Source organism: Rhinoderma darwinii, chromosome 1, assembly GCF_050947455.1.
Source record: "Rhinoderma darwinii isolate aRhiDar2 chromosome 1, aRhiDar2.hap1, whole genome shotgun sequence".
NCBI lineage: Eukaryota > Metazoa > Chordata > Amphibia > Anura > Rhinodermatidae > Rhinoderma > Rhinoderma darwinii.
This window is the reverse complement of record NC_134687.1, coordinates 478,590,751-478,614,514: the sequence shown is the minus strand read 5'-3', so window position 1 is coordinate 478,614,514 and position 23,764 is coordinate 478,590,751. Positions and strand designations below refer to the sequence as shown.

Below are 23,764 nucleotides of genomic sequence, written 5' to 3'. Positions count from 1 at the left end.
CCATTTACTTTTATCATCTTTGTCAATTAAAGAAATATAAATTTATATTTATAGTATCCGGTGTATCCTTGCCCTGATGAAAATGCAGATACAACCTAACAGAAGCACGGACAATACATTGATGTCAATAAACTATATTCTGGAGTGACAAGATGTTTAAACTGGGCTGTATAGTCGACATTATGATGATGCCCCTCAGACATCCTAAAACAAGGTTCACACAGTGCATAAAAGGCTAATAGTTTTATGTGCCTATCAGATTAGGAGGTTTAAAGCGACCCTCCGGTCTCAGGACAAAATTCTAAATGTGATAGGGTATATAGAGTAATATTACATGGTGCCCTCAAGTTGCACCCGTCTGCCATGTATCCACCATCTTAGGGTCCCCACTGTGTTGTCTCAAAATGGCCACAGCGCTGCTCAGACTGAGCCTAAGAAACTCCCTCTGTTCACGGATTGGACATTACTGCTTACGTGAGCCGCTCTGGCCAATCCAAGAACAGTGGAAGTGTCTAAGAAGCACTACATCCATTTTGGGACAGCACAGAGGAGACCCTAAAACGGCGGATCCAGGGCAGAGGGTCACAACTGGAGGGCACCAAGTAATATTACTCCATTATATTTAAAATGTTGTCCCGGGAAAGGAGGGCTGCTTTAAAGAGACACTCAAGTGAATTTTTTTTATTCTGGCCCCCCATTTGTGAAGTACACCCAGTAAAAGGTAGGGCAGGTCATACTCTTACCGGGCACTTTGTTGGCGAACCATCCCGGCCACAATTATATCACGTAACCGCACTGTAACCGGCCGATTCCTGCAGCATCTGCCGCGTGGACCGGAAGTGTCTTTCACTATGCATTCCTATAATACTGTATTCTATTCTTTGAGCGCTGTAATTTAGCTAGTGTATGGCAGTATTGTGTGCACTCATGTTGTACAAGTGTCTTTGAATGTAGGGGGATAAGAGATTACGGTGAAGGCAAATGATTTGGTGGTGAAGCAAAAGTTTGGCTTACATCCTAAAAAAAAACAGCCAATTTTAGTTTTTTCCCATGATTGAAAAAAGATAGAAGAGCCATCACTTTGTAATCTTTCGGTGAACACAGCCGCACGATGGCTTTTTTTTTTTGCGGGACCAATTGTAGTTTCTAATGGTACAAATAAAAAGCACAAAATGTACCTTAAAATGTACTAGGAAACGGAAAAATTATTCTTTAAGGGATGAAATGGGAAAAAAACTGATTCCTCCATTGTGTTTTGGGGGTTCACCGTGTGGTAGAAACGTCACGTTAACTTTATTTTGCAGGTCAATACGATTACGGCGATACCAAAGTAATATAGTTTTTTTCACGATGTACTACATTTACAAAGAAAAAACAATTTGTTAAAAAAAAAAATCTTATAGTATTGTCGCGATAATCTAAGTCCAAGAGCCATAACTTTTTTAGTATACGTCGCTGGAGTGGCGCGAGGACTTTTTTTTTTGCGTGGCAGGCAGCAGTTTTTATTAGCTGTCCTTCAGCACCAGGCAATGTTACCTTTCAGTTACTCTAAGTGGAGCTGTTCTTCAGCACCACGGATGTAATAATACACACCATTGATTAATACTAACAGTGCTTATTTAAACAGAAACATATAGATAGCAAAATAAATCATTTAAATATTTAGAAACTATTGCCTGTTATGCAAACTAAATTAGCTCTTATCCAACTAGCAATCTTTTCTTTTTGAATATATAGAAAGCAGGTTCTTCACTCCCCCTAGATTACGTCAGAGTGTACAACACACCTGAGTACTTAGCAGAAATTTCGGACATCTAGTTTTTTCTAATGATTTGGAATATCTTTAGTATTTGTCATAATAACTTAAGGTTATACTTTGGATTAATCTGTCTTGTATTACATTAGTAAAAATGCTCTGTTCAAAAATGCTCTAGAAGAAATACATTATGATGTTACGTAACTTAAATTGAATACTTACATGAAAAGGTTAACTTTTAAGGCCCACCTACAGGATGTCACCTGACTCATGATATTTGTTATAAATATGTGAACTCACTAGTGGAACACCAAGCTATGACCTAGCGGTTTGAAATGCATAAACGTGGTCCCAGGATCTTTGTTTCAAACCTTCTGTTTTAAAATGACCAAATAAACCATTTAACTTTTATATCGAGTGCAGGATACACTTCTCATTGTTCACCTCCATTACCTTGTATACCTGATGTCGACCCAGGACTTCATTGGGAGTATTTACAAGAACCTGCAGCACCTGGATTAACTCAACTTGCACCAACTAGCGCATTGGAAACGCGGTGAGCGAACTTTCTGTAATATATTTCTTCTTTTTCAGCAGTTTTTATTGGTAGCATTTTGGAGTACGTATGATTTTTTTGATCACTTTTTACTCAATTTTCTTTTGGGAGGCCAGGTGACCAAAAAAAGAGCAGTGCTTGCATTATGAATTGTGTTTTACCTACACACCCAGCGGTTTAAATAATGTGATATTTTCCTAGTTATGGCCTATGCGGACACAGAGATCTCAATTATTTTTAAAGTGTTTCTTTTAACTTTTGGTTATTTTAACCCTTAGTGACCAGACTATTTTAAGCACTAATGACCAAGCTATTTATTTAGTTTTTCTATAGTCGCATTCAAAGAGCTATAACTTTTTTATTTTTCAGTCGACATACCTTTGAGGACTTGTTTTTTGCGGGATTAGTTTTACTTTTTAATGGCACCATTTTGGGGTACATATTTTTTTATTAGCTTTTTTTGGGGGGGGGGGGGAATAGAAAAGACCATGAAATTCCTCCATTGTTCTATGCGTTTTAAATTGACGCCGTTCACTGTGCGGCATAAATAACACGATACCTTTATTCTATGGGTCGGTACGATTCAGCGATACCAGATATGCAGAGGTTTTTTGTGTTTCACGACTTTTGCACAATAAAAACACTTTTGAACTAACATTATTTGTTTTTTGCATCGTCGCTTTCCAAGAGCCGTAACTTTTTTATTTTTCCGTCAATGCAGTGATTTTTTTGGGCTTGTCTTTTGCGGGACGAGACGTATTTTTGAGGTACATTGGACTTCTTGATTAAATTTTATTATGACTTTTTTGGGGGGGGCAATGGGAAAAAAATAGCAATTTCGCCATTTTTTTTTTAGTTTTTTTTTTTACGGTGTTAACATGTAATTTAAACTGCAAGGTGAACTTTATTGTTTGGGTCATGACGGTCGCAGCGATACCATATATGTGTACTTTTACTAAATTAAAACACTTTTTATGGAAAAAAAATTGAATTTTTTTACTGTAATTTTTATTAATATTTTTTATTTTACATGACTTATTTTTTAGTCCCACTAGGGGACTTTACTATGCGATCTTTAGATCGCTGCTATAATGCTTTGGTATACTTAGTATAACAGAGCATTATTGCATGTCAGTGTAAATCTGACTCTGGCGCATCCTAATAGGCATATGCCCAGGGCAGACCTGGGGGCTTTATCAGGCCCCTGGCTGCCATGACACCCCATCGGTTGCCCGCGATTTAATTTGCGAGCTGCCGACGGGTAACAGAGGGAGCTCCCTCCCTCTGTAAACAAGTTAAATGTCGCGGTCGCTATTGACTGCAGCATTTAACGGGTTGAACGGCCGCGATCGAAGTAAACTTCGATCGCGATTGTTGGAGCAGGAGTCCGGCTGTCATCAGACAGCCGAGCCCCGGCTACAGCCTGCACGGGACACCTGTGCAGGGCTTAGACTGGGCCACCGTGAAAAGGCGACGGCCTAGCCTAAGGCCGCTTAGTGACCGCCGTGAAAAGGCGTATTGGTGGTCACTAAGGGGTTAAATAACCATGTGATCAATGATCGCTTATGCAACACACTGCAATACTTCTGTATTACGTTTACCTGTGCTCTACCACTATGCTTTGCCATGGCAACCAATCGGCACCCCGCGATATTGGGGGTTGAGCGATCGGGGGACAGAGGGAGTCCCCCTGTCTAATCAATCAGATGCCACGGTCGCCATTGACAGCGGCATCTGAAGGGTGAAACGGCCAAGACGGGAGTTATCTCCGATCATGGCTCTTGCAGGCAGGTGTCAGTAGTGCCTGCGCCATCTTGATGTAGCGCACATCCGGCGTAACTGTAAATTGGAGGTGAATAAGGGGTTAATTTTTAAAAAAAAATTGTATTGTATCAAGATTTTACCAAGGATTGTAACATTAACAATGCACAATCCTACTAGTTGGTCTAGTCATCTTAAACCTATTATACCTCATGTATGCCAGTTTCTATTAGAATTCTTATGTCAAAGTCCTCACGAAAATTATACATCTAATATTTGCTTTATATACAATACCGAAAAGTTAGGCTACATTCACACGAGCGTATCCGATTCACGCGCGTGAAAAATGCGCGTGAATCTGGTCCGTATGTGTTGCGTTATTGCATCTGTGCTTTGCGAGTGGCATGTGTTATTCACGCACTTGCAAAGCACATCTTTTAAAAAAAAAAAAAATATTTTCAATTGAATTGATGCGGAAATCACGCACAGCACACGGATGTGCATCTGTGTGCTGTGCGTGATCTTCACGCACCCATTGACTTCAATGGGCGATAGGTGCGTGAAAAACGCACCAATATAGGACATGCTGTTAGTTTTACGCAACGGACACACACTGCGTGAAAACTCCTGCATGTGTGAACGGCCCCATTGAAATCAATGGGTCCGTGAGGTGCGCGTGATTTTCCTGCGAAGCACACGGACGTTATTCACGTTCGTCTGAATGAGCCCTCAGACTGCATGTCTTCAAAGCATAAACCAGCAGCAATGTTTATACAAAACTACAGATACCTGTCATGATTATCCATATCCTCCACATTGTTGCCATTTAGTGACGCTTCAACCATTTTGTCAATCTTTTGTTTTAAATCATCATTTTTTCTTTGAAGGTCAATGATGACAGTGTTGAGAAAATCAATCTGGTATTAAAAATCGCAAAAGACAATACAAATAAATCAGAATCATACCGTAATGCAATAATTGAATTACATGGTTATTTCACTGTGTTAACTATATACAGGGAAGACAAAGAAATGGATCCAGCGCTGTGTCCTTGAAGTCTTTTAAAAGGAAACTATTTCCAAGTTTTATTGATATAATAAGAAAAAATTAAAAACAATCGCATTGTAGGTAGATATTCTCAAGTGAAATAATGGATTTATGGCAGTGTGAGCGGTGCCTACGCGTTTCTGACGCTTGCAGCGTCCTTAAGAAGCCATGATTTCCAATACGGACACTAGCAGTGAAACAATTATTAGTCCTTTGTGAAAGGTGTATAAGATAAATTCCATGACGGCTAGTGGCATATACTATGCCGAGATCTTTTTGAATAAATAGCACCATCATGCTGTGGCTACAAGTGAAACGGATTGCAGTAATCCAAGAGAACAAGTATTGCAAACAGCTCTTCAGATCTGGCAAGATAAGGCTCTGTTCACATCTGAATTCTTTATTTGCGCTATACTGTTCCGCCATATGAGCAGAACAACGAAAATTACAGCAGTGACGAATCTGTCGCACTACAGACACAAACGGCACCTGACGGACCCATTGACTATAATGGGGTACATCGGGTTTCCGCCATTTTACCTGAAAAAATAATGCTGCATGCTGTCCTATTTTGTTATTAAAAGTTAACATGCTATGCTGCCATTAAATGAATTAAGGGATCACTAGATAGAGATGCAATCTCTGAATATAAGAATGTGTCGACATTGCTGACCATAATTGCAGCTACAGTTAAAGAAATATTCAGAAAGTTGAGTGCACCCATAACAGCAAGTTGATTTCTCGACCACCATATACCCTAAATTTCAGAAACAGACTTTATGTTTAATCCACTTTAATTTTGAAGCAAATTTTATTTTTTCTACTACAAACTGTATGGTCAGTCATGCATATACTAACTAGGGTTATAGACATTGATTGTCTAATATTCTATACCTGGCTTTCCATGGATGACTTTTCTTCCAGGTACTGGCTGTTGAATGAGGCATCACCTAATTTACATGCAAAGCGAGAATTAAAGAAATAAATACTTACATACATGAAAACAAAAAAGTTGGAAAAGCTGAAATCACAAATAAATGTCCTTTTTCAGATAAAACGCCTAAGATCAAAATTGCTTAATGTACAGTTGGGTCCACAATTATTTGGACAGATCCACAAGTTTTGGCATTTTAGCGGTTTACAAAAACATATCGAATATACAGTTATATAATCAATATGGGTTTAAAGTGCAGACTCCGCTTTAATTTGAGGGTATTCACATCCTAATTTGAGGAAGGGTTTAGGAATTACAGCTTTAATATGTAGCTGCCTCTTTTTCAAGAGACCAAATGTAATTGGACAATTATCTCAAAAGCGATTTAATGGGCTGCATGGGCTATTCCCTCGTTAAGCCATCATCAATTAAGCAGGTAAAAGGTCTGGAGTTGATTCCAGGTGTGGCATTTGCATTTGGAGGCTGTTGCTGTGAACCCACAACATGAGGTCAAAGGAGCTCTCAATGCAAGTGAAACAGACCATTGTTAGGCTGCAAAAAATGAAGAAATCAACAGGGAGATAGCACAAATGTTAGGAGTGGCCAAATCAACAGTTTGGTACATTCTTGAAAAAGAGCGCACTGGTGATCTCGTGAACGCAAAAAGGCCTGGACGACCACGGAAGACAACAGTAGTGAATGATCGCAGAATCCTTTCATGGTGAAGATAAACCCCTTCACAACAGCTACCCAAGTGAAGAACACTCTCCTGGAAGTAGGTGTATCAGTATCTAAGTCTTCCATAAAGAGAAGACTTCATGAGAGCAAATACAGAGGGTTCACCACAGGGTGCAAACCATTAAATCAGCCTCAAAAATAGAAAGGCCAGATTAGACGTTGCCAAACAACATGTAAAGAAGCCAGCTCAGTTCTGGAACAGCATGAAACTAAGATCAACCTGTACCAGAATGATGGCATGAAGAAAGTATGGAGAAGGCTTGGAATGGCTCATGAGCCATAGCACACCACATCGTCTGTAAAACATGGTGGAGGGAGTGTGATGGCATGGGCATGCATGGCTGCCAAAGGCCCTGGGTCACTAGTGTTTATTGATGATGTGACTGAAGACAGAAGCAGCCGGATGAATTCTGAAGTGTTCAGGGATATACTTTCTGCTCAGATTCAACCAAATACAGCAAGGTTGATTGGACGTCGCTTCACAGTACAGATGGACAATGACCCAAAACATACGGCGAAAGCAACCCAGGAGTTTTTTGGCGAAGAAGTGGAATATTCTGCAGTGGCCAAGTCAATCAACCCGAGCTGCATTTCACTTGCTTAAGACAAAACTTAAGGCAGAAAGACCCACAAACAAGCAACTACTGAAGAAGCTGCAATAAAGGTCCGGCAAAGCATCACAAAGGAGGAAACCCAGTGTTTGGTTATGTCCATGGGTTCCAGACTTCAGCCAGTCATTGCCTGCAAAGGATTCTCTACAAAGACCATTTTATTTATGGTAACGTTAATTTGTACAATTACTTTTGAGCCCCTGAAATAAGGAGGAGGTGTAGAAAAATGGTTGCAATTCCTAAACATTTCTCAGTTGTTTCATTTCAAATCAAAAAATGTGGTGGCAGGCAGAGACCAAATCATGAAGATTGCGTCACTGTCCAAATAATTCTGGACCTAACTGTATTCGCCTATTTTACAACCTTTTGAATGATGGGCATGTGTTTAACATAAATATCTACATGTGTAAGTGGGAGTCGAAACTTGGGAAATCCTTTTCCTTAATGCAATGGTTCTGAAATTCCAGGCAAGTAATTGTTCGAATCACTGGGAAGCGGACCACAAAATATTACTTTTTGGTATTATACCCAGCTAAGTTACACCTCATATAGCCTACCTCATCTGATAGATGCTGGAGAGGGTGACATATTTTTTGGTCTTGTCCACTTCTCTTCTCATTTTGGGAAGCAGTTTAACAACTAATCAAAACAATTACAATCACATCTAAGTTTATGAACTTAGACGTGATCGATATTAGGGTTATCCTGTGCATTAGAGGCACACAGGAGCCATTGTCAGCCAAGCCGTCGGTCCAGCAGACTGACTGATTCGGCTTACAGTGGCGCTATGCAGAATCTATGTATAGTGCATACATAGAAGCTGCATCGTAAAAGGTAATAAACATTTTTAATAAACGTCAATTTGAAAAATTATTATAAACAACATTACACACAAATTTTACTTATAAAAAAAAAAAAAAAAAAAAGGAGGGGGCGAAAAAGGTAATTTGGAGCGACATCTAAGATAGACCTCTCTAGACTAATATACAGGGTGGGCCATTTATATGGATACACCTAAATAAAATGGGAATGGTTGGTGATATTAACTTCCTGTTTGTAGCACATTAGTATATGGGAGGGGGGAAACTTTTCAAGCTGGGTGTTGACCATGGCGGCCATTTTGAAGTCGGCCATTTTGTATCCAACTTTAGTTTTTTCAATGGGAAAAGGGTCATGTGACACATCAAACTTATCGAGTGCCACAAACAGGAAGTTAATATCACCAACCATTCCCATTTTATTTAGGTGTATCCATATAAATGGCCCACCCTGTGTATGTATGTGTATATATATATATATATATATATATATATATATATATATATATGTGTAATATATATATATATATATATATGTCATACAAATAAACACACACAAGTGTGTACAAATGTACATATTGGTCTCATGTGTGTCGTTTATTTCAAATACAATATAGTCTGGAAAGGTCTATCTTATATGTGCATATCCTTATAAACATATAAACTTTCCTTTTGCACCTTGCATTTTTCTATACCGCAGTAAGCGGATTTGTTATACTTTGAAAACCATCATAAAAATTATTGAAATTAAATAAAAGTCCAAAAATTATGACTTTATTGGTAACAGAAATCATAAGTCTATGTCAATAAATTATCTTATAACATGGTAGCGGGTAAGATCTTTGTCCAACATTTAATACCAACTATTCCCCTTCTGTTATAAAATTTATTTAAAGAATGCCCTTTGGTAAAAATATCACAATCGCTCCCTCGGCAGCTTTAGGCTTTGTTCACATCTGTGTCAGGTCTTGGTTCCGACGTTCCATCTGAGCTTTTCATCGTAACGGAGCCCTGACTGACAAAACGACGGAACCCTTGCACAACGGAGACAAACGAAAACCATTGGCACCGGATCAGTCACCATTGAAATCAATGGTGATGGAAACAGAAACCTATGGTTTCCGTTTGTGTCAGTCAGGGCTTCGTTACGATGAAAAGCTCAGACGGAACGGGACCCGCAGATGTGAACAAAGTAAGAATTAGAAGTAGTGAAGCAATATTGGTCTAGTATTATGGGTCAGTTTCCTTCCCTCAGCTGGTTTTTGTAAATGCACAGGAGTGGCCGGGCTCTTCCTAGTGTGATGTAAAAGCTGTACAGGGTCTTAATCCGATATCTTCCCCATGCTGTGGCACTGAAACACTAAGTGAGAAGTTGGACCCCCTACTTCCTGCCTTCTATTAACGATTTTACTTTTTGGGGACTGAGGAGGCCTTTGAACATTTACAGAGGTTGCAGGCTCTATAAGGGAACGACAGAATGCCGGAAGGTGGGGAAGATGCCACTAATAGCATATATACTAAGTTTCATATATTTATATATACTACAGATTTATGTGAAAAACAAATATGTACGCTTTCAAGCAGGCTGTAGTCTGAATCCCTTTGACAGACTACAATAAAGGCCTGTTCACATCAGTGTTTGGCTTCCTTTCATTGGTTCCATTAAACCTGCCCGTCGGAGGAACCGATGAACGGAAAGCCGAATGGAAACTATTGCTAAGGTTTCCATTTTTTTTCACGGACACAATAACGTAGTCGACTACGCGGTTTCCATTAAAAAAACAAAAAACTTTACGGAACAGAGAAAAAAGAAAACCAACTGCAACGGAAGCATTACCATTCAAGTCAATGGTAATGCACACGGAAGCTATGGTTTCCGTTCATCGGTCCCATTCAACCTTTCTGTCGGAGGAACAGATGAACGGATACCAAACTCTGATGTGAACAGGCCCCATAATCATCCATAGTTGTAGCTGGGGGGGGGGGGGGGGGGGACAATGCTGAAATGTTTTTTTCTATTCAAGCAAATTGAAGTTGTGCTTTAAATCTTCATAGCAAATAACCAGAGCTTGGCTTTTAACTGACTGACATTCCTAAATACAGCATAGTGTTATGTTATGAAGATAGGAGGATTTGAGGACCGTAGTGTAAAAAACAAACAAACACAGCTCCATTTGGTTCTTACCTGAGGAGTTTGACAGGTTGCTGAATTGTGTTTTGTTGTCATTCAGTTCCTTCTCGAGGCTTTGCACTTTTTTCTCCAACTTAAGTTTTTCAGACTCCAGTGACTTTACTGCTGACTGTAAAGATTTTGCAGATTCATTCTCTCCCCGAAGCAATGTAATCTAGCAAAAAGTACAAGTTTTTAAAAAAAAAAATGAGTGCTTACATATTACTGTACTGCCAGCTAAATGTAAAAATAAATAAATAAAAAGGGACTTAAATGCTATGATATTGTTTTTTTGGTTTGTTTTAATAAAATGCAATTATTTAGTGATCAAAAAAAACTTTTGTAATTGATGTTTATTTTTTTCTAAAAATTAACGGTTTCACTTCTACAGAGTCCATGTGTCACAGTACATAGAAGCTGCAGAAAGCCATCCTGAACCAAATCCGTCAGTGAACTGCTTTGACTGCAGCGGCTCCGGTGTCCTCTTCTAAGCTCAGTCCTGAACAAGTCAAAGTGGATCCACTGTGATACATAAAAGCTGCAGTAGTGAAACGGTGCATCTTAAAAAAATATAAATAAAAGTACATTACAAAAGTTGATTTGTTTTAATCACTAAATAAATGCATTGAATAAAAAAAAAAAAAAAGACCCCAAAAGGTGCACATAGCCTTTAATGCCTATTAATCCTCACATCATTTTTATATTTGCCCTATTCTTTTAATCCCCCCCCCCCCCCACACACACACAAAATGTATTTTTACTCTCAGATAAAAACACAATAGTAAGTTATGCCAAGAAAGGAAAAAAAAAAAGTATAAAAACAATCTAGAAAGCAAAAAAACATATTGGAAAACAGCTTCTGGTACATGTATATTGAGCCTGCATGCACAAAAGAACAGCATAAATGATGATCTATCTAGCCCATCATATTATAAAACAACGCATAGAAAAAAAAACAACACTTCTCAGAATACTAACCTTTGCGCTCATAGTATAATGTTGGACAACTAAAATAATAAGTAACTCCACAATTGTGCTTCACTGTGTGCAGCATTTAAATAGACCTACTACTGTCTGCAGTCATCGCTGTATAAGGTGCCACCTATTGCTGGGAATGATGGTTCCCTATTGATTCGATGATGAAAAAGCTATTGTGTCATTGGCATGTCAGCTGCACTGAAGGCTTCGTGCACAGTAATCACTTATTCCAAAATGACAAATCTTTATTTACTCAAGTTTTAGTCACTGCATACCAAGCTCACAAAACTTCAATTGTTAACTTGGGCCTATCGAGGGTATAATTATTCAGCTAGAGTTTATATATGAAGGGCAAGACAAACGTAATCAATTTAACAACATTATAATAATAATAATAATCCTTATTTAGATAGTGCCAACATATTCCGCAGTACTTTACATTTCAGAGGGAACATGTACAAACAAAATCTGACAGATTGAAAAGCATTTAACAGATCAAACATGAGGAGTGAGGGCTCTCGCAAGAGCTTACAATCTATGAGAAAAAAGGGTTGAAACAAGAGGTAAAAGTGCTTGATTTGTATAATCGTCCAGCCATCTTTTGTACAAGAAGGAAAACCTATAAAGCTGCATGTGCTAGTCACCCAGCCAACATTAGTGCAGACACATATGTAGAACATTAGGGTGCAAGGAGTGTGGGAGATATTGCTGAATGAAGGCATCCGTAATGTAGTGGGGTGTTAAAAAGGATAGAGGAGTCAATTTATGGAATGTGATAGGCCTGCCTAAAAATATGTGTTTTAAGGGCACGCTTAAAATTGGATGTTGGGAATTAATCGGATTGTCTGGAGTAGCTCATTCCAGAGAACTGATGCAGCACGAGACGGGGGAGGAAGGTTTACATTATGGAAGACGTTAATCTTCGATAGTAGACAGAGATGAGAGAAGAGATGCAGGCAGGTACAGCATTGTGGAGAGCTTTGTGGATAAGAGTTATAAGTTTTGAAATTAATTCTAAAGGGAATGGGCAACCACAGTGCAGTGACTGGCACAGGGAAGAGGCATTAACCCCTTCCCACTTTGGCCACTTTTGACCTTCCTGATAGAGCCTCATTTTTCAAATCTGACATGTTTCACTTTATGTGGTAATAACTTCGGAATGCTTTCATCTATCCAAGCGATTCTGAGAAAGTTTTCTCGTGACACATTGGACTTTAAGTTAGTGGTAAAATTTGCTCGATACATTCAGTATTTAATTGTGAAAAACACCAAAATTTAGTGAAAAATTGCAAAAATTTGCATTTTTCTCAATTTAAAAGTATCTGCTTGTAAGACAGGCAGTTATAGTCGCTAATTAACATCCCCCATATATCTACTTTAGATTGGCATTGTCGTTTGAACATCGTTTTATTTTTTTAGGACGTTACAAGGCTTAGAACTTCTATATTAGAAAGCCCCAATAAGTCACCCCATTTTAAAAACTGCACCCCTCAAAGTATTCAAAACAGCATACAGAAAGTTTCTTAACCCTTTAGACATTATGCAGGAATTAAAGCAATGTAGAGGTGAAATTTACAAAGTAAATTTTTTTTTTTTTGCAGAAATTCATTTTGAATCTATTTTTTTTGTAACACAGAAGGTTTTACCAGAGAAACGCAACTCAATATTTATTGCCCAGGTTCTGTAGTTTTAGGAAATATCCCACATGTGGCCCTAGTGTCCTAATGGACTGAAGCACCGGCCTCAGAAGTAAAGGTGTACCTAGAGGATTTTGGGGTCTCCTTTCTATTAGAATATATTTTAGGCACCATATCAGCTTTGAAGGGGTCTTCTGGTACCAAAACAATGGAAATCCCCCAAAAGTCACCCCATTTGGAAAACTACACCCCTCGAAGAATTTATTTAGGGGTAAAGTGAGCAATTTGACCTGACAGTTTTCTTGCAGAAATTTTTGGAAGTAGGCCATGAAAATCGACATTTTTTTAAAATAAAATGTAGGTTTAGCTAATTTTTTTCATTTCCAAAATGACTGAAGGAGAAAAAGCACCACAACATTTGTAGAGCAAATTCTCCCGAGTAAAACAATACCCCACATGTGGTCATAAACGGCTGTTTGGACACACGGCAGGGCTCAGGAGGGAAAGAGCGCCATTTGGCTTTTGGAACTCAAATTTAGCAGGAATGGCTTGCGGAGGCCATGTCCTATTTGCAAAGCCCCTGAGGGGACAAAACAGTGGAAACCCCCAACAAGTGACCCCATTTTGGAAACTACACCCCTTGAGGAAATTATCTAGGGTATAGTGGGCATTTTGACCCCACAGGTGTTTTACAAAAATTATTGGAAGTTCTTTTTTTTAAATTTCCACAAGGACTAAACGAGAAAAAGCACCGCACCATTTGTAAAGCAATTTCTCTCGAGTAAAACAATACCCGATATGTGGTCATAAACTGCTGTTTGGACACACGGTAGGGCTCAGAACGGAAGGAGCACCATTTGGATTTTGGAATGATTTATGGGCGCCATGTCACATTTGCTGAGCCCCTGTAGTACTAGTACAGTGGAAACACCCCAAAAGTGACTCCATTTGGAAAACTGCACCCCCTGAGGAATCATCTAGGGGTATAGTGAGAATTTTGATCCCAAAGGTTTTTTGCTGAATTAATTAGAATTAAGCAGTGAAAAGGAAAAATTAAATTTTTTCCCAATAAGATGTAGTTTTTAGATCAACATTTTTCATTTTGACAAGGAATAAAGAAGAAAAAGCCCCACAACATTTGTAAAGCAATTTCTCCCGAGTACAGTAACACCCCATATGTGGTTATAAACGGCTGTTTACATATATGGGAGCATTCAGAAGAAAAGGAGTGGCATTTAACTTTTGGAGCGTAGATTTTGCTGGAATGGTTTGCGGACGCCATTTCGCATTTGCAAAACCCCTGATGTACCAAACAAAAGTGACCCTGTTTTAGAAACAACACCCCTAAAGGCATTTATCAAGGGGTGGAGTGAGAATTTAGACTCCACAGGTGTTTTTCAGAAAATAATGCGCAGTGGATGGTGCAAAGTGAAAAGTGAAATTTTTCCACTGATATGCCCATTCACCGCACAATATGTTGTGCCCAGCTTGTGCCACTGGAGAAGCTTACCACATAAATTGTTAAGCGGGTTCTCCCGGGTATGGTAATACCTTACTTGTGGACATAAATTGCTGTTTGGGCACACTGTAGGACTAAGAAGGGAAAGACCGCCATTTTGAGCATGGATTTTGTTTGGTAGTAGTTCTGTTTGGGGTTTTGCTGGTATTTCAGTTTATAATGTGGTGGCATATGTAATCTGTGCCAAGTACATCAGGACATAATAAGAGGGTATAATAATAATGGGGTAAATAATACAATTATCCATAGATGTGTGTTACGCTGTGAAGCAATCCGTTATGCACAGGCCGGTGTCGCACTGATCAACGGTTTTCTTTCTTATCCCCCTTTTGTAACTCTATGCACTTTTTGGGGACTTTTTCTCCTTTGTAGTTTGGGAAATTTTGCTGGGAAAGTTTTGCGCTGGTATAATACGGGCGCCCTCGCTTCCAGCGGATGTGCTATGTCCCTTCCCTTCCTAGTTCCTAAATACTATGGCCCTGAAACTGAAGGAATGTTCCCCTCCAGTCTACACATTGAGATTTTTTTCCATCACCGCATTACTAGTGCCATAACTTTTTTATTTTTCGGTTGATGGAGCTGTGTGCGAGCTAGTTTTTTGCGAGACGGGCTGTAGATTTTATTGGTACCATTTTGGAACACATGCGACTTTTTGATCACTTTTTATTTCATTTTTTGTTATAGGAAATTACCAAAAACAAGCAATTCTGGAATAGTGTTTTATTGTTTTGTTTTTCGGCATTCAGAGTGCGCCAGAAATGACATGTTAACTTTATTCTGCGGGTCGATACGATTACGGCGATACCAAATTTATATAGTTTTTTTTATGTATTGAATCTTTTGTACAATAAAATCACTTTTTTTTATAAAATCATTTGTTTTCTGTGTCGCCATATTCTAAGACCCATAACTTTTTTATTTTTGCCTGCACAAAGCGGTGTCAGGGATTATTTTTTGCGGGACGGATTGTCGTTTTTATTGGTACAATTTTGGTGTAAATGTGACTTTTTGATCACTTTTTATAGCATTTTTTGGGAGGAGATGTGACCTAAAAACAAAGATTCTGGCGTTGTTTTACATTTTATTTTTTTACAGCGTTCACCGTGCGGGATAAATTACATAATAGTTTTATAGTTTGGGTCGTTACGGACGCGGCGATGCAAATTATGTATAGCTTTTTAAATTTTTTACGTTTTTCCCCTTAATAAAAGACTTATTACGGGAAAAAAGACAGTTTGACTTTTTTTTTTTTTACTTGATACTTGTGTTTTTTTATTGTTTTACGATATTTTTATAACTTTTTTTTACTTTTTTGACTTGTCCCACTAGGGGACTTGAGGGCCTGATGCCTCGATCGCTACTCTAATACACTGCACTACATATGTAGTGCAGTGTATTAGCGCTGTCAGTTATTCACGGACAGCAAGCCTATGAGGACCCGCCGGAGGCGGGTCCTCATCGGCTTTCGTACAATGCAGACACGGAAGCCATTATTTGGCCTCCGATTGCCATAGCAACCCAGCGATTGCGTCGCTGGGTTGCCGGTCGGGTTAAAACCCATCAGATGCTGCGCTCTATTGAGGTAACTGTACTGCGGTTTGCGGGAACACCTTCCCGACAGCGCCGTATATATACACGGCGGAAGTCTGGAAGGGGTTAATATAGCGGTTGGACAGAACATAAGCCTGGCTGCTGCATTGAGGATAGATTGGAGAGGGGAGAGTTTTGTGTGGGGAAGATCGATTAGTAATGAGTTACAGTAGTCAAGACGAGAGTGAATCAGAACAGTAAGAGTTTTGTCTGTTTCCCCAATGAGGAAAGGTCACATTCGATAGATGTTTTTGAGGTGCAGATGACACATGAGCGTTTCACGTGATTGAATATAGGGAGTAGATCGGAGTCAAATATAACCCCCAAGACAGCAGGCGTGCTGTCCAGGGGTTATAGCAGTGCCACGCACTGAAATGGAAACATCAGGTTTTGGTAGGTCATGGTGTCCAACGTTTTACGAAAACCTGACGCAACCCAGTAAAGTAAATTGTTTTGCATCGGATCTGCAACGTAGAGAGCCTAAGGACAAAGAACTTCAGCACATTTAGGACATAATTTTTATTTATGTAGACTATTGTGAAGCAATTATGTTAGAATCATTGAAAATGTGTGAAGCGCATATAGGCAGCGTGAAATGTGTGGCGTGTGAACAAAGATACCGATCAGCCTTCAGAAAAGTTACAGAGAAATCCAAGGACAGGTGTTATTGCATAAAAAACATGGCAATACCCTATTTACCATGTATACAACAGGAAAAAAAATCCACTCCTACCTCTTTTCTAAGTCTTTCAAGTTCTTTGTCCTTTTCAGTGATTAAGGCACCGGTACTGGTGAGAGATTTCTGTAGAGAGGTCTTCTCTTCATCAAACTCTTTCTTAAGAATAGATTCTCTGCACAAAAACAAAGTCAGAAACCAAACAAGAAAGAAATAACTAGAGAAAATGTTTATGGTCTACTTGTAGTTATTTCTAATTTACTAAACTAGGATTGTGAACTACCGCTCGAAAGGGTATGTTCATCTATGAACACCATTTTATCGTTATTATATATGCATTACTTATCTTATCCTGATCCGGAGTTATAATGAGGAATTACAGTCCAAAGCTGCATTCCCAATTCAGCTGGTCACTATTGGAAACAGTCGACAACCTTGTTAGCTGAAACATCCTTAAAAGCATGGTGTAGATCCAATAATGCAGTGGGAAAGTTTTTCCTAGAGCAATTTACTGTATTTTACCTGGTAGAAAGGCTACACTTCCCACAATGTAGATCCCCAGAGCAAGCACTGTGCAGACATTGAGCCAAAAAGGAATGCTGGGATATTGCAGTTCCATTGACAATTCTGCAGGTTTCACAGCGGAAGAGTATATTACAGGCTGTAACTCAGGATCAGTACAATATAAGTAACGCAATGTATTTACAAAGTTACTTTTTTTTAATTTAGATTAGGGTTGTAAACTATACAATGATATTGAATGGTGCATATGCTTTGAACTGAACTGATTGATGTAAGGGTTTAGGTAGGACCCTCTTTATAATGGCATACAGACAAAAGAAAGGTCAGACTGACTACCTTAAAAGAAATGGCAATTCATATGTTACAAACAAGTGTGAAATCCAGGCATCCTATACAACCTGAGGACTGTTTTAGGAAGCATATGAAATCATTGTATTCCATGACACACAGGTTACAAAAGAAAATCGCATACTCAAGATATTAGGCAAAGACTTTAGCAGTTTTTTTTTTACATGGCTTTCCAGAACATACTTTAGGTTCCTCTCATACCACTGGGTTACGCTTCCTTCGCCTGCTGCTTCTTCTAGTTCACCAAACTGGAGGCACCGGGATTGGACCGAGGACCTTTCCTTTAACAGATAACATAAAAGGCAAAGCAACTGCACATAGTGTGATACGGTTATCACTTTAAAAGAAAATCTAGTTTTATTATACTTGGACCATATTTTCCAATTGTAAGGGCAGAGGCAGATAGTGCTGTATTTTACTAATATATTGTTTTATATTGGATACTTTGTGAGTATAATTACATTATCACACTATGTGCAGTACATTTGCCTTATCTAGTATCCATTAAAGGGAAGGTCCTCGATCCAAATTCGATGCCTTTACCTGGGAGAACTATAAGAAGGAGCAGGCGAAAGAAGCGCAACACAGTAGTGTGAGAGGAACCTTTTGTGTCTACTTTGTGGAGCATACAGTGGCACCTCGATAAGAGGACAACCTTTGTTTTTTTAAGTATTCCCTCGTAGAAGCATCATTTCAGCGGTGAAGTACAATTGCACAGAATTCTATTGTGTTTCTAAATGGAATATTCCAGGCACTATAACCAAGCCACATTGTCACAAATGCGATGCTATTTCACATTGCTTGACTAGAGTATGTCTGTCTGTCTCTAGATACTGTACTAAAGAATAGGTCAATTTCATATAGCACCAGAACAGCCCATGGATTCTACAGAATGCCTTCTCTTTGTAGAAAATGCCTGAATTTCTATTAAAAAAAAACATTTCTTATCAATATTTTGTTGGAAGTCTATTAGAAGTTACAGAGCCACACATAACATGCACAGCTTTACAGCACAACAAGCATGCAAAGCATTGGGTTGATGATGGAAGGATCAGATGGTCCTTTACAGTAGTGTTGTCAACCACTGTTTCCTACAATAGTCACAGATCAAAAGTGTAAAAATCAATGTTTTACGGAGTAATATTCAAATATCTTACTGTATTGCTTGCAACATTGCATGAATTTAGTTTGTGAACGAGTGTACTATTTGCTAGCAGCAAAGAAAATTCAGCATGATGAGAAGATGAAAATTGACTATAGCCTCATCCTAAATTTCTCTAGAAGTTATGAGTGTTGACATGTTTAAATGCATTTACTATTTGGCTTATGAGATCAGAATAATGATCTCAAGGTCTTCGACTTCCAACACATGAAACACAATGCTGTTTCTAACAAAGCTAAAAGCAGAACAAACTAATGACTGCACATTAACACAGAAAACCAAGTGCTGAATCGAAACTTTGTTGCCACTAAAATGAGCACAAGAATAAAAACAAAAAAATATGGAGCACTACACTGACGTAAATGTTCATGTGAGATATGATAGAGGTTCCAGGTAATAATACACATCTGAGCACCTGGTTAAATGACTCTTAAGGCTATGTTCACACTGAGTTTTTTTGACGAGTTTTTTAACGCGGAAACCGTGCCGCAAAACTCGTCAAAAACGGCCCTAAAATGCCTCCCATTGATTTCAATGGAAGGTGAGGGCGGTTTTCTCCCGCGAGCGGTGAAAACCGCATCGCGGGAGAAAGAAGGGACATGCCCTATCTTTGGGCGTTTACGCCTCTGACCTCCCATTGACATCAATGGGAGGCAGAGAAAGCGTATTTCGCAGCGTTTTATGCCCACGGCACTCAATGGCCGCTGGCGAAAAACGCTGCGAAAATAGTCATGCAGGGAGAGGAAAATCTGCCTCAAACTTCCATTCCGCCTGCGAAAAACTCAGTGTGAACATAGCCTTAAAGATTATTGGTCACCAGATAAATCCTTTTACTTCATGGGACCTGTGGGATGCACTAAAAGAAACTAGTGGTACCAGATAATGCTACCCTGTCCTTTGATTGGAGAACCCAAAAGATTGCTTGCATTGCATGTAAAACACGGTCCTTGAGATCTGAGCAATTCGATGCACTGAGATACCATACATGTCGGTTCCTTCTGTGTGCGTACTTGCTGAAAAGCAAATACGGCCAGAAGGAGAAAGCATGTGAGTCATCTTATTGCCTTAAAAGATTTACAGTTTTATGTAAATAAAGCCTAATTTTTTCATAACAAATGTATAAAACTTTCTAATATACTTTTGTATTTCATTCTTTACCATTTTTAACATCTCAGCTTGCTATTAGTGAATGGGAATATACTTGTTTACATCTATAGTTGAGGGCTTGCAATGATTGGCTCGTGTCTAGAAAAACCGGGGGTAATGTTTTAAAAGCTTTACGCCAGTTTTCGGTTAAGAACATTGCTTAGTAATAGGGGCCTTGGCACGTTGAGATCTGATAGTGTTGCTCACGATTATTAGGATGGCTGGTGGCACTAAGCACATGCGCCACAAGAAATCCCAGTCCATGTTGTTGGGGAGAAGAGGGTTCCCCAGGAGGGAAACATTTTATTCAAGGGTTGAGAATTAGAGGATTGCTTAGACTGGATGCAATTGTAGCAAAAAAAAACAACAACCCAAATGTGATGTCTATGTGGGTTTTCAGCCTCTCTATATAAACAAGAATATTTACATTCATTACTAGCAAGTAGGGATCTTGAAAATGTTGAGGAATTGAAAACACATCAGATGACCGGAGGCCCCTTGACCATCAATCTACCTAGTAAGGCGGCTGCTGCTGGCCGAAACCACCCAGGAGTTGAATGGAGTGATGGCCGTGCACGTCCACGTCCTCTCTCCATTCTAGTCTATTGAGTAACAGGAACTGCTGTTTCACTCTCTATTGAGTCTCTGCCTAGATGGTGGCCGCCTCACCGGGTAGAACAGAGGGACCTACCCCTACCTATTAGACTTTTATAACATATGCTGTGGATATGCCATAAAGTGTCTTTGCCTTGTTTATATAAAACTTGTCAACCTTTTAAGAAAATGCAGCCAGAGGGGCCTATCATATGTATCTTCCTGGTGTTTGTAGCCTGAAGAGATCAGGGAAAATTACCATAAGTAATGCAAAGAAAAAGTGGATAAATTGCTCCTAGCAACCAAATTCCATTTCATTTTACAGAAGTCCTTTGGAGCATAAAAAGGTGATATCTGATTGGTGGTTATGGGCAACTACTCCACTTTTCTTTTGCATTACCTTTGATAAATCGCCCCATTGTGTGTAATCTTTTTGGCATCTTGTTTAGGGGGCCATTTGCTCCCGCTAGTAAAGTAAGTCTCAAGCTTTTTACCATGGGAAAACCCCTAAAAGTATTTACCCTCCTGGGGAACCCTTATCACGAACACATCCCTACTTTACAATTACCAGCCGTCGTGGTCTTTCAGGGATCCACGAACCTGGATTCATGGAACACTGGCTGCTCTAGAGTCTCTTTATTAGGAAATGTTATATAAGAACTAAGTGTTTATCTATTAATTGACACATTAAGTTTTCCAATAACAAAGAATTCTCAGTTCGAAAACACCTCTGCCTGAGTTTTTTGGAGGCGGAAAATGTGCCTCAAAATTCAGTTTGGAAGTTTGAGGCAGATTTTCCTCTGCCTGCACGCCGATTTTCGCCCGTGGCCATTGAGCGCTGCGGGCATAAAACGCAGCGAAATACACATTCTTTGCCTCCTATTGATGTCCATGGGAGGTCAGAGGCGTAATCGCGCGAAGATAGGGCATGTCCCTTCTTTCTCCCACGAGCTGGTTTTACTGCTCGCGGTAGAAAACCGCCTCTGCCTCCCATTGAAATCAATGGGAGACATTTTCTGACGGTTTTTGGCGAGTTTTGCGGCGCGGTTTCCGCGTCAAAAAACTCTGTGTGAACATACCCTTAAGGAGTAACTTATTGTATATATCTCTCAGGAAAGAGAATGTTTACAGAGGAGGGACCAATTTTCAAGGTAAAAGAATTCATATGGTATTCATATCTGCAATTTCATTTTATATTTACATCGCCAGGTAGCCAAGCATCTGATCACTGCTTTAGAATGCAACTGAGTGTTAAGACTACAACTCCCAGCATGCTCTAAGGCGCAATAAGCCTACTCTAACGGATCACAGATTCTTCTCTTATTACTAAAACATTCATTAATCAAACATGTACCTTAATGTATTATTGGGTAAGCTTAAAAATGCAAGATAACAAAAACCACGTTAGAAAACATGAAAAGAGAAAAAAAAATGTGATATACAGGTAGGAAAAAGAGAAATATTCTCTTTTTTTTTTTGTTAAAAAAATAACTGCAGCTTAATTTTATTTTATTTACAAAAACAAAAGCAAGACACTTTAGGACATATGCAGCCAAAATACGTACAACAATGCTGTACTAAAAAAAATAATAAGGAAATTAAAAAAAAATTAAAAAATAAAAATTGGACTATTTGTTGTAACGTGGATAGACTTTCTTCAGTCTTACCATTAAAGACACACAGATATAGCAAAGGAAGCAAGAGTAGAAAGGGAGAAAGGAATGGGATGAGCATTGATTAGCAGCGCAAGCTGGAACACAGCAGGACAGTTTGCAATCCATAAAGATTCAATTTCATTTCAGGAATAGGAAAGACCCATTTCATTTAACCGCCTTGTACATTCCCTCCCGTTTCTTTTTACAAAAGCCTTATCATTCAAAGGCAAGAGAACTGACCAGAGGATATTTGTGCCACGAAAAGCGACAATTCATAATGATTCTAAGAAAGGAATTATACAAAAAAAAACTCCTTATACAGTCAATCTATAAATACTCAGTTGCCTGTCAAAACATGAAGCATAATATTTAAAATCAGAGGCAAAATCATTTTCTTTTTAAATTAAAAAGTTACTTAGAGAACCTGTCGCTATTACAGACCTTTTTAAATGTAATGCCCTAAAATAGCTATACTGGCGAGTGTAATTGCATTAAACAGCCACAAAAAAGAGCCAAGTGGGGGTTGAAATAAAAATGTTGAGTAACATGTTCCATTCTAACCAGTTAGCAGCTCTGAAAGGAATCATGTGACCTACTGTTATACACCATGTGACTCTACAGAACCAGGAAGTGCTTTGTTTTTTTCTGTTTAAGGTTTGTTTAGTGGGTGCGAATAAAGTGAATTGGACAGCATAGTACGTGGACAGGTACGCTCTATTAACCAAAAATATTATGACGTTTGAATAAGAATGCTGGCCAATAAGTGGAGAATGAAGTTTTCAAGTTCAGTTGCCATGGTCTTGGGACATGTATACTTTAACATGGACTACATGAAAGTGCCAGGGTTACCAAATTTCTGCAGTCTGTAAAAAAGGGGCCTTTTTTTCCAGTGTCCGTAAAAATAAAACAAAAATAAAAAATGAAAAAGGCCCGTGAATTTTTTTTTAAGCTGGGGAGCTCGCACAGATTATTAATGATCATTTTATAGGTCACAATACATGCTGCTGGTATATTCATATTAGTATACTAAACTATAGACCTATATAACTTATAATCTTTATCTTTCATTTTGGTTCTCCAACATGTCCTTAAAAAAAATAGATTTTTGGATAAGAAATAAAAAAAAAAAAAAAAATCAGGTTGGCAACCCTGGGTAGTGCGTGATTTATATTGCTTTCCTGGTCTTCGGACCATTCACAGAAGTTCCTGTGTGGCTTGGATTTATGCAAGTACATTTTATCCTCTGGTCTATACCAGAAACCCCATAATATACCGTATAACATTTGGGAACTTCAGTAAGCATGATCATGTTTTTATTTTCCCATAAAATACAGGAAAAAAACAAAAAACAGCACCACACAATGACTGCAGGTTTTACATGCAAAATCCTGTGATGTACTCATGGGAAGCAGAATTAAAACATCCACTGGTTACATTGCTGGCTTTATTCATGACTAAATAGTTTTACTTATTTAAAAACATTTGAAATGTATTTTTTTACAGTAGCGCTCAACTAACAAGTGCCCCCTAGTGATCAGATAAGGAC

At 38.8% G+C, this 23,764-nt stretch overlaps 1 protein-coding gene across 5 annotated transcripts in view; it reads right to left on the bottom strand.

Moving 5' to 3' along the window:
* The window catches only part of CLIP1 (CAP-Gly domain containing linker protein 1), a 125,444-nt gene that overhangs the window by 4,290 nt on the left and 97,390 nt on the right, over positions 1–23,764 (bottom strand). For 4 of the 5 annotated variants that reach the window (XM_075834158.1, XM_075834180.1, XM_075834172.1 and 1 more), the window contains 4 exons: positions 16,849–16,966; positions 10,407–10,566; positions 6,015–6,070; positions 4,863–4,990 (listed from right to left, as the gene is read on the bottom strand). In XM_075834158.1, the coding sequence (XP_075690273.1) occupies positions 4,863–4,990; positions 6,015–6,070; positions 10,407–10,566; positions 16,849–16,966 (462 nt within the window). Of the gene's footprint in view, positions 1–4,862; positions 4,991–6,014; positions 6,071–10,406; positions 10,567–16,848; positions 16,967–21,917; positions 21,939–23,764 lie in introns of all 5 variants that reach the window. The other variant, XM_075834150.1, reaches the window with a different exon arrangement.